This window comes from Mastomys coucha, unplaced genomic scaffold (assembly GCF_008632895.1).
Source record: "Mastomys coucha isolate ucsf_1 unplaced genomic scaffold, UCSF_Mcou_1 pScaffold5, whole genome shotgun sequence".
NCBI classification, from domain to species: Eukaryota; Metazoa; Chordata; class Mammalia; order Rodentia; family Muridae; genus Mastomys; species Mastomys coucha.
In genome coordinates this window covers 28003265-28013826 of record NW_022196911.1, presented here as the reverse complement: position 1 = coordinate 28013826, position 10562 = coordinate 28003265, and the positions used below count along the sequence as shown (strand labels likewise).

At 51.9% G+C, this 10562-nt stretch overlaps 1 protein-coding gene across 1 annotated transcript in view; it reads right to left on the bottom strand.

The window, feature by feature from the left end:
- The window catches only part of Stk10 (serine/threonine kinase 10), a 102812-nt gene that overhangs the window by 40364 nt on the left and 51886 nt on the right, over window positions 1–10562 (bottom strand). Inside the window, exon 5 of the mRNA XM_031350595.1 lies at window positions 1781–1853. Within this exon, the coding sequence (XP_031206455.1) occupies window positions 1781–1853 (73 nt within the window). The remainder of the gene's footprint in view (window positions 1–1780; window positions 1854–10562) is intronic.

Below are 10562 nucleotides of genomic sequence, written 5' to 3'. Positions count from 1 at the left end.
AAAAAAAAAAAACAAACAAGGTAGGACAGTGGGGTAGACAGAACAGGACAGCACAGAGAGAAGGGGGATGGGAGAGAAGAGAAAGGAATAATGGGAGGGGTGGGAGAGAAAGAGTTAAGAGTAGTAAGCAAGCAAAGAAGGGGTTGAACACCATGGCCAGTTGTAAAAACAGAACACAAAGTAATCAGGTGTGAAATTGAGTGAGAGCTTGGGCTTGAGGTGTCACCTGGATGTCTGAGCCTGGATGCCTGAGCCTGGATGCCTGAGCCTGGGTGCCTGCAGCCTGGATGCCTGAGCCTGGATACCTGAGGCTGGGTGTCTGAGCCTGGATGCCTGCAGCCTGGATGCCTGAGCCTGGGTGCCTGCAGCCTGGATGCCTGAGCCTGGATGCCTGAGCCTGGATGCCTGCAGCCTGGATGCCTGAGCCTGGATGCCTGCAGCCTGGATGCCTGCAGCCTGGATGTCTGAGCCTGGATGCCTGAGGCTGGATGCCTGAGCCTGGGTGCCTGAGCCTGGGTGCCTGAGCCTGGGTACCTGAGCCTGGATGCCTGTAGCCTGGATGCCTGAGCCTGGATGCCTGCAGCCTGGATGCCTGCAGCCTGGATGCCTGAAGCCTAGATGCCTGCAGCCTGGATGCCTGCAGCCTGGGTGCCTGAGCCTGGATGCCTGCAGCCTGTATGTCTGAGCCTGGACGCCTGAGGCTGGATGCCTGAGGCTGGATGCCTGAGCCTGGGTGCCTGAGCCTGGGTGCCTGAGCCTGGGTGCCTGAGCCTGGGTACCTGAGCCTGGATGCCTGAGCCTGGGTGCCTGCAGCCTGGATGCCTGAGCCTGGGTGCCTGAGACTGGATGTCTGAGCCTAGGTGCCTGAGCCTGGATGCCTGAGCCTGGATGTCTGAGCCTAGGTGCCTGAGCCTGGATGCCTGAGACTGGATGTCTGAGCCTGGATGTCTGAGCCTGGGTGCCTGAGCCTGGAAGCCTGCAGCCTAGATACCTGAGGCTGGTTGCCTGAGCCTGGATACCTGAGACTGGATGCTTGAGCCTGGAAGCCTGAGCCTGGATGCCTGAGACTGGATGCCTGAGCCTGGGTGCCTGAACCTGGATGTCTGAGCCTGGATACCTGAGGCTGGATGCCTGCAGCCTAGATGCCTGCAGCCTGGATGTCTGAGCTTGGCTGGATGCCTGAGCCTGGGTGCCTGAGGCTGGATGTCTGAGACTGGATACCTGCACTGCTCATGTGGAAAGGTAGGGGCTCAGCTCCACACATCTGCAGGCAGAGGCCAAGGCCAGAGCAAGGCTTCAGGTGTCTTCCTCTATCAGAGAGCTTTCTTCTCATAGGTGTTTTTATTTTAAGTTATAATTTTGAAAAAGGACAAGACACAATAGGCTAGAGAGGCCCAGGGAGATTTCTCATGAGGACAGGAAGTGAATTTACACTGCTCTCACGTCCCCGCCCACAGACAGCACCCCAAACACAGTACGAGTATTAAAGGAACCAAGAGCTGAAGCATGTTTTCAGGGACTCGGTTTAGTTTATTAGTGAGGTGCTTTCCACAGGAACCCCAGTTTACAGATGAGAGCGTGAGGAAGCTAAGCCACTTGTGCTAGGCACAGGAGCACCCACAAGAGAAGCAGACGCTGGAAGCACACACTTTGAACTGCTGACTCAAGGGCTCTGAACTGGTACCGCACACCCCACACACAATCCACCCAGAGGTGACCACGAGGTGCTAGGCTTGCTATGTAGCCTGCTAATCAGTTCCCCAGAGGCCCTACAACTCACCAGTAAGGTGTTCCTATGAAGGAATCTCGCTTCTGCAGGGTTTTCAGATTCTTGGCAGACACGCCAAAATCAGCTGCAAGACAAAAAAAAAAAAAAAACCTCAGATAAGATCATCGCTGAGGGAGTCTTCATCCACACCCTTGGGGCAGAGTCCTAGGGGTGAAACGGAGTTGCCAGACTCCGGGATGAGGCAAGCATGCTTTGGGACTCTGTGTGTGTGTGTGTGTGTGTGTGTGTGTGTGTGTGCGCGCGCGTGTGTGTGTGTGTGTGTGACCCTGTCTTTAAAAAAAAAATGGCCAGGCTCATTTGATCCAGTAATCTATTTTTTTAAAGATTTATTTATTTGTTTATTTATTATAAGTACACTGTAGCTGTCTTCAGACACACCAGAGGAGGGCATCAGATCTCATTACAGATGGTTGTGAGCCACCATGTGGTTGCTGGGAATTGAACTCAGGGCCTCTGGAAGAGCAGTCAGTGCTCTTAACCACTGAGTCATCTTTCCAGCCCCCGATCCAGTTATCTATTAATCCAATTATGAATCTGTGAAATAACACTAAGTACAATTACAATACTCATCAGTGTGCTGTTCAAATACCCATATAGCTGCAACCAGAATTACATAATTGCCATTTAAAAAATAAACCTTTTTAAAGCTATTATCTGTCATTGCTTAGCTTTTATCCTTTTCTTTTTGGTGGCTCCTTCTTTTCTTTTCTTTTTTGTTTCTTTTGAGGCATGTCCAGAGCTACCATTTGCTGGCTTGTCTCATATCAACTTGACACAAGCTAGAGTCATGTTGGAAAGGGGGACCTCAATAAAAAAGAAACGTCCCCATGCAGACTGCCTGCAGGGAAGTCTGTAGGGCATTTTTGAATTATTCACATGCACCACAGACCCTTTTCTGTGCGCACGACCCACTTCCCCTTCCCTCTTGAAGAAGGCATGGGTCTTCAAGCAGTCCTTGAGCGCAGAACCTCACAGCTGAGCTAAGCACACGAGAGGCTGGGGGTCTGGAGTCACACCTGGAGTCACACCTGACTGCTTCCAGTTCTGCCTTTACAACTCGACATAGTGTCCACCCCTTCCTTGCTCACTACTAAGCTAAGACCTGGTGCCCGTGCTACGGATCACATATAGAGAGGGCAGAGGACAACTTGAGGGGGTCAGTTCTCTTTGTCCACCATGTGAATTCCAGGAATGGAGCTCTGGTCGCCAGGCTTGCCAGCAGGTGCCTTTACCCATGGAGCTATCCCCAAGGCCCGACTTCCTCTCCTGTGCATCTCCATCTCTCGCCTCTCATGCTGATTCCACACCAAGCCACCTTTATAAAATCACAAACTCCACTCTAGAGGTGGACTAGTCCTGATATCCTTTTCAGCACGAAATCCACAACCCCCCAGTTTGTCTTGGATTGAGGTCCCAAAAAGTCCAGGGGGCTCTTCAAGCGATCGAGGGACGCGGCACGGAGCTGTCTGTCCAGGCACAGGAAACTACACAGAGGATGGCTGGGAGCCAGGGTGGAATAAGCTAGACAGAGAGCCACAAGCACTGTGACACCCAGTGATGGCTTTCCCTCTGTGACACAGGGATGCTGACCCTTCGTCCTTTAGAGCTCAGTCAGGGGCTGTCCTGAGGATCAAATTTACCTTTGCAAAATGGCTCCACTCCCAGCTTAGGCCATCACGAGTCTCCATACAGAAGACTCCAGACAGGAGCACCTCGCTACTCCCAAGGACAGGTCCACCCTGAGAACCTGAGGCCTTAAGAGACCGAGGTGAATGAGCCTCTTCTAGGAGTAGCCATGAAGCAGCTCTCTAGACCCGAGAGTAAAGACTGGTCCCAGGTACATGCGCACACATGCGTGCGTGCGTACGTGCGTGCACACGTGTGTGCGTGCGTGTGCGTGTGTGAGATTGGGGGGTTAGGGCCAGGGCTGCTAAGGGTGAGGTTCAGACAGAGGGACCCTCCAGCCTGCTTGGAGAGTGGCCCCCTCAAGGGTTTCTGGTAAGCATGGGGATTGGGCTTCCCTTCCAGCTAGGTCAGCCTGGATCCCTGTGAGCCTGTTTCCCCACAGACACTCACCACGGGCAGGACACTACTCCTGTCTCCTGGGAACACACTGGTTGAGACCTTGGGGTGAAGCCTCCAGAAGTTGGCCATCCCACTGCCACCCCACCCCCTGGCTCTGCTATACCCTCTTGAAGAGGGAAGGAGAATTGGGAAACCACCAACTTCCACAATGAGAACTGGCCCCAGGGCCGCCCCGGAAGCAGGTACCAAGTGAACTTTTAGGGGAGCTGTTCTTCCTGTTCACAAAAGGGAGCCCAGTGTGGAGGGTGGGGTGGCTCCTCCCAACAGCCCAGAACCTCAGGCATTCTGTGGACATTCACTGGGGTGACCTGTGCTGAAGTTCATGAGAGAATCCCAAGAGGGTAGGCGGCCATCTTGAGTTAAGTCTCAAGTATGATTCTGTTTTCTATTTTAGAATAAGTTAGAGACAGGGCAGAGGGTTCAAAGGACCCTCCCTGATAGACTGGAACTTCTGTAGAGACGCCTTTTGCTTGGCCCACAGCTCTAGCTCTGACAACACTCCTAGAGCAAGAAATCCAATCAGTTAGTGGAGGGAATATTCTCATAGTCACAGCTGAGGGAGCACAGTCACAGCCGAGGGAGCACAGTCACAGCCGAGGGAGCACAGTCACAGCCGAGGGAGCACAACCACAGCTGAGGGAGCACAGTCACAGCTGAGGGAGCACAGTCACAGCTGAGGGAGCACAGTCACAGCTGAGGGAGCACAGCTACAGCTGAGGGAGCACAGCTACAGCTGAGGGAGCACAACCACAGCCGAGGGAGCACAGCCACAGCTGAGAGAGCATAGCCACAGCCGAGAGAGCACAGCTACAGCCGAGGGAGCACAGCCACAGCCGAGGGAGCACAGCCACAGCCGAGAGAGCACAGCCACAGCCAAGAGAGCACAGCTACAGCAAAGGGAGCACAGCTACAGCCGAGGGAGCACAGTCACAGCTGAGGGAGCACAGCCACAGCTGAGGAAGAACAGCTACAGCTGAGGGAGCATAGTCACAGCTGAGGGAGCACAGCCACAGCTGAGGGAGCACAGCCACAGCTGAGGGAGCATACACACTTTGCTGAAAAGTCTTTGCTCACTCAGCCCAGCCCCACCTGCTATCAACTCTAGTCTGAAACTATTGCATGGGATGTTCTAGAAGTAAGTCATAAATCTTAAATAACATTCATTATAATACATTATTATGGTTCTATTTTATCACTAAATATTGTTGTTAATCTCTTACATGCCTAGATTATAAACTAAACTTTGCCACCAGCAATGTATGGAGACTATGGGGAGGGTTCTGAGCCAACAGTACTGTCAGGTGCTCACTGTAGGCCTTGGTCTGCCTCCCTATGGATAAGCAGGGACTACTGAATGCTCGGCCTTTTTATTTTATTTTCTATGTATAAGTGATTGCCAGCATGAATGTAGGTGCACCCCTGTATGCCCAGCGCCTATGGAGTTAGAAGGGGACCCCCTGGGACTACAGTTCCAGGCGTCTGGGAGTCGCCAAGTGGGTACTGGGAATTGAATCAGTCTTCTGCTAGAGTAGCAAATGTTTGCTCTTAACCACTGAGCCATCTCTCCTGCCCCATATTCCCTATTATATTTTGTTATTTTTTATCTTTCGGGGGGGAGAGGGCAGGTGTCATAGTGTGCATGTGGAGGTCAGAGGACAAACTTGCAGAAGCCAGTTCTCTCCTCTCCACCATGTAGGCCCTGGGGACAGAACTCTGGTCACCAAAATAGGCAGGCAGCAGGCGCCCCACTGTGTGCTGTTGGCAGTAACCCTGGCCCAGGCCACAGATGTCTACAAATAGATTTAGAATACAGACAGATGCTTCTAGAAGCATCATTGGGAAGCCACAGAACTCACTGCTGGAGCTCAGGGGCAAGTGGTTAAGTTATGCAGCTCCTGGGCAATGAAATAATATGTAGCCTTAAGAAAGGAGCGCGGCTGTTCCTGGACGGGCCTGAACAGAAGTCTACTGGTAACACTCTCAGACAGACAGCACACGTGCCATCATTCCAGCTGCATATAAAAACCAACTTCTGGATGCTACATGTACCAGCTTCCCCAAACTCAGCTGTGCCCAAAAGGTCCCAGGGGCGGGCTTTTGGTGGGGACAGAGCACAGAGGCCCTTGATCTATTTATTCTTTTTTTTCTTTACACCATTTTATTCTTTAAACCATTTTTGATGGAGTGCACTGTTTTTGCGGTTTAGAAAACAAGAGACGTACCGGGCAGTGGTGGTACACATCTTTAATCTCAGCACTTGGGAGGCAGAGGCAGACGGATTTCTGAGTTCGAGGCCAGCCTGGTCTACAGAGTGAGTTGCAGTTCAGCCAGGGTTATATAGACAAACCCTGTCTGGAAAAACAAAAACAAAAACAAAAAACAAACAAACAAAAAAAGAAAACAGAAACACATCTACACATCTAGCTACTATGGTTCTCTCTCTCTCTCTCTCTCTCTCTCTCTCTCTCTCTCTCTCTCTCTCTCTCTCATGTAAAACACAGGATGTGGTGAAGGAAGACTGCAATCCCCTGTGGGGTGTGCATGCTGGGATAGAGGGGAAGGAGCTGAGACAAGCATGAGCTAAATGAGACCTCACAGGCTCAATCTCCCAACAGGCACACTCCTGGAATGGCTGACTGGTTGGCAACATGATATGACACACTTACTACCCAGCCTAGAGCTTCCACAGGTAACCCGTTTTGCTTGTATATGAAATAATGGTGCCCATGAGCAACCCTTGAGGATATGGGGAAATGGGCGGATAAGGTGTGACTTTAGAAGGCAGATGAGAACATTCTGTCGAGCACAGAAAGACAAAATCTACAACTTATCTTTGGATCTTCCAGAAGTAGAGTGAGGGAGGCAGGGAGGGAGACAGGATGAGTAGGGGGAGCAGGGAGCTAGGATGAGTAAGCAGGGTGGGGTGGGGGGAGCTGGGAGGACCAGGAGGGAAGAGGGATGAGGGTGGGTGCCCGGTGGAGCTGCTGACATTTTAAGGCAGGGACAATAACTGCCTCAAAATCATATTGATTTTAAATGTCCTTCTAAGAAACACCAAGTAACTGAGAGGATGGCCACAACAGCCACACGGTCCACTCATGTCACCTCACGCCCTGGAAATGTGTGTACTTCTTGTGTTTCTGTTAAAAAATAATATATATATATATATATATATATACATATACATATATATGTATACATACACACACACACATATTTAAAAAGACAGTCTAGAGGCAAGGGCTACAGTTAATTGAAAGTTCTTCCCTCTACCCAGCATGCTCTGGGCTTGAGTCCCAGCACCACACAAATATAAAACTGAAGCTGGGCAGCGGAGGTGCACATCTTTAATCCCAGCACTTGGGAGGCAGAGGCAGGTGGATTTCTGAGAGAGTTCGAGGCCAGCCTAGTCTACAGAGTAGGTTTCCAAGGCAGCCAGGGCTACACAAAGAAACCCTGTCTCGAAAAACCAAAACCAAACCAAACCAAAACAAACCAAAAAAAACCTGAACAAAATACATAGATACTAGTTCTTTCTGGATTCACACATGCACTGTTTCTGACTTCACTACCAGTGGTATAATGATGAATACCTTGACATTCATGCGCGGGCTCCCCTCCCTGGCCCGGCCCTATCCCTTTTATAGAGACTTCATGACATGGCCCTAGCAGGCCTATAACTTTTCTATGTAGACCAGGCTAGCTTCTAACTCTGCCTGGGATTAAAGGCAAATATAACTACTCCCAGACACTTGAAGTACTTTTTATACATGTATAAATATCTTTTCTTGAGGATAAAAACATTTCCCCCCGTCCCGCACACACTGGAAAACAGTTGAGTTGAAATGTTTGAAGATACGCAAGTTCTGTTCCTAGGCCCCCAGGTGATCAACACAGGCACAAGACACAACAGCTTCCGTCAGAAGCCAGGGAGTATAGAGAGGATAGGTGCTGGGTAGGGATGAGGATGCCCCATAACAACCTGGGTCAGTCCGTGGAGCCTGGAGGCTCTCCCCATATTGCATGGTGAAAACTATCCCATCTAAAACCACACAACAGTAGCCAGGCCCCTCACGGGTGCACAGGCATACAGGTCTTAAAAAGGCTCTGACTTGCTGGACCAGGCGGGAGGAGGGGAGTGGAGACTCCCGTCCTGCCCAAGGTTCCCAGGGGCCACCACCCTTGGGATCCCTGGTATGGTAGCAGCAGCCAGCAGCCCAGCTGGACTCGTTAGCAGGAGGCTTCTCCTAATTACAGGATGATCCGCCCTCCCCAAGGGTGTCACGGGCAGCAACAACACCAGGCAGGGAGGGGTCAGGGTGCTAATGTGATCAGAGACACACTACTCCACTCCTTGGGCCTCAGTTTCCTCAAGCCCTTGTTATCCAGCCATGAAACTGGAAGACCCTTACCAAGATGAGCTTTTTATTTTATTTTCTGTATGTTTGGGGCGACTATATGTGGCCTTTTAAGAGAGCCTGTTTGCTCTGGGGCTCATCCCTATCTTCGGCTCCCCATTGCTGCATTTGTTTGGTTTTGCCTCTCGTTTCCCCTCATCATCCCAAACCTCAACTGCGAAGGCAGCCTTGTGAGCTTGCTTCTCGTGCTGCCCCCTCATTCCCACAAGATTCTCACAGGCTGAGAACAACGACTTGTTTCTCTGGCCTAATCCTCTCTTCCTCTGGAAATGCTATCTTGCCCACCACACAACACTAAAAGGAAGGACGACTTCCGCGTTGAGCTCCGGCCCTTCCCTCCATGCTAGAGACCTACAAGCTGGGCCAATCACAGCACTCACCCCTTGCAGAGAGCAGTCAGCTGAGCCACACTGGGCCAATCAGAGCCCTTCGCTAGCATTACTGACACCGCGGCCTCCAAAGGTTTCTAGCGTATCTTTCAGGCGACGTAGGAAATGTAGAACTTGATCTTGTCAGAATCTTTTAAGACTTGGGTTTCCTAGTAAGGCAGAGGCCAGGGAGGCCGAGCAGTGCTCTGTGTGGCTCTAACCAATCTCGTGCTCCTAGCTGCTTCTTTTTCCAAGTTTAGTTCTAAGAGATGAGCACTCGCTGACTGGCTGGTTTTATTGACATCTTGATACAAGACAGAAAGGAAGGCAACCTCAATTGAGAAAATGCCTCCATAAGACCCGGCTATACATGAGGTGGCCCACGTGGGGGAGTGACTCCCTTTGCTCCTCACCCTCGCCGTCGGCTGCAGTCCTGGGAGCTGGCTACCGGGTTTGAGAACAGGAGAGCTGGCCTTGGCCCCCTGCCATCGGCAGCACTCAGGAGAGCAGGCCCCGCACCTCACCTGTACAGCGCAGCAGAGCTGGCCCTGTAGGCATGAGCTAGGGAGAGCTGGCCCCACCACACTGTGCTGTAAGGTGGAGTGCGCAGGCAGAGGGAAGAGTCCAGTTCAGTCTGCCGAGCATGCTCAGCCTGGTCAGCATGCTCAGAGGCCACGCGTGTGCTGGTCCTCTCAGCTGTGCAGGGCCGACAGAGCGAAATGCTTCCTAGGTCACCCCTGGTCAGGAGGCAGCCTTCTGAGTGTGGAAAATCAGGCTCAAAATGGGTAGGTGACCTGACTCTTCTGGGGCAATGCAGATCTTTTAGTTCCAGAGGCCACACCTTGCCAATACTCCAGTGTCCTGAGCCTGCAGATTTTCTTTCTGGACAAACACAATCCAACTGTCAGTCCAGAATGGGGCAGCTCGACGACCAAGGGAGTCTCAGAGGAAGGACACCCGAGACAGCAGCAAATACTCACCACAGGGCAGGAGCAGCTGCCCAGTGCCCGTCCCTATGACGCTGCTGTTGTTTCACACTCACAACCCTTCAAGAAGGACCCACTGGTAATACTACACCAATAAGAGCTGGGCTCTAACCCACTCACACTCCATCGGACCACACAACGGAAATGGCGGAGCCAGGATCTGAACTAAGCTCGTCCGAGTCTGGCTCCCCCCACTTTACAGCTCTCCTAGTCTCTCACAGGGCATGTACGATGATGTCATCTCCTCTACACCTTGCCTGGGAGAAAGAATTGCTGAGCAATTCTCTCAGGAAGCTCTGAGCTGTATAGAGATATGAGGGTAGTCAGAGAGGCATCAAACAATTCCAAGTCTGGGTGGACCCCAGCTCTATTCTTGTTTGCTGTGTGTGCCAGGGCTGGCCCTGCTCCTCTCTGAGCCCTCTGCCAAATGCTGCAGCGCACACCTCTGACTGACTGTGCCCTTTCTGCCTTCACCCTTACATCACCCCCCCCCCCCCCCCCCCCCCCCCCCCCCCCCCGCAGTTCTCACAGAGGCTCTACGGTACAGCTGTACAGCTTCTCGTATGTCCCTAAAACCAAGGCGCCCACTGGAAGAACTAAAAGGCTGACACTTCTATGCTGGAGGGAGGGACAAGGTTAGGAATGGGGAATGCCGCAGTGAACCAGTATCAGACATTACTAGGCAGTGGAGCTGAGTGCTATCAAGTGAGTCGGAACCAGGGTGCCATCCCCGGCTGCATGAGCTCTCTCCACCCTCCTGTACCCTGAGTCCAGCAGACACTAAGATGCACACACAAGTGCTGAGAGGCATCCTGGACCAATGTGGTGGACATATCCAGATAAAGAAGTTGCTGGGCAGTGGTGGCACACACCTTTAATCCCAGCACTTGGGAGGCAGAGGCAGGTGGATTTCTGA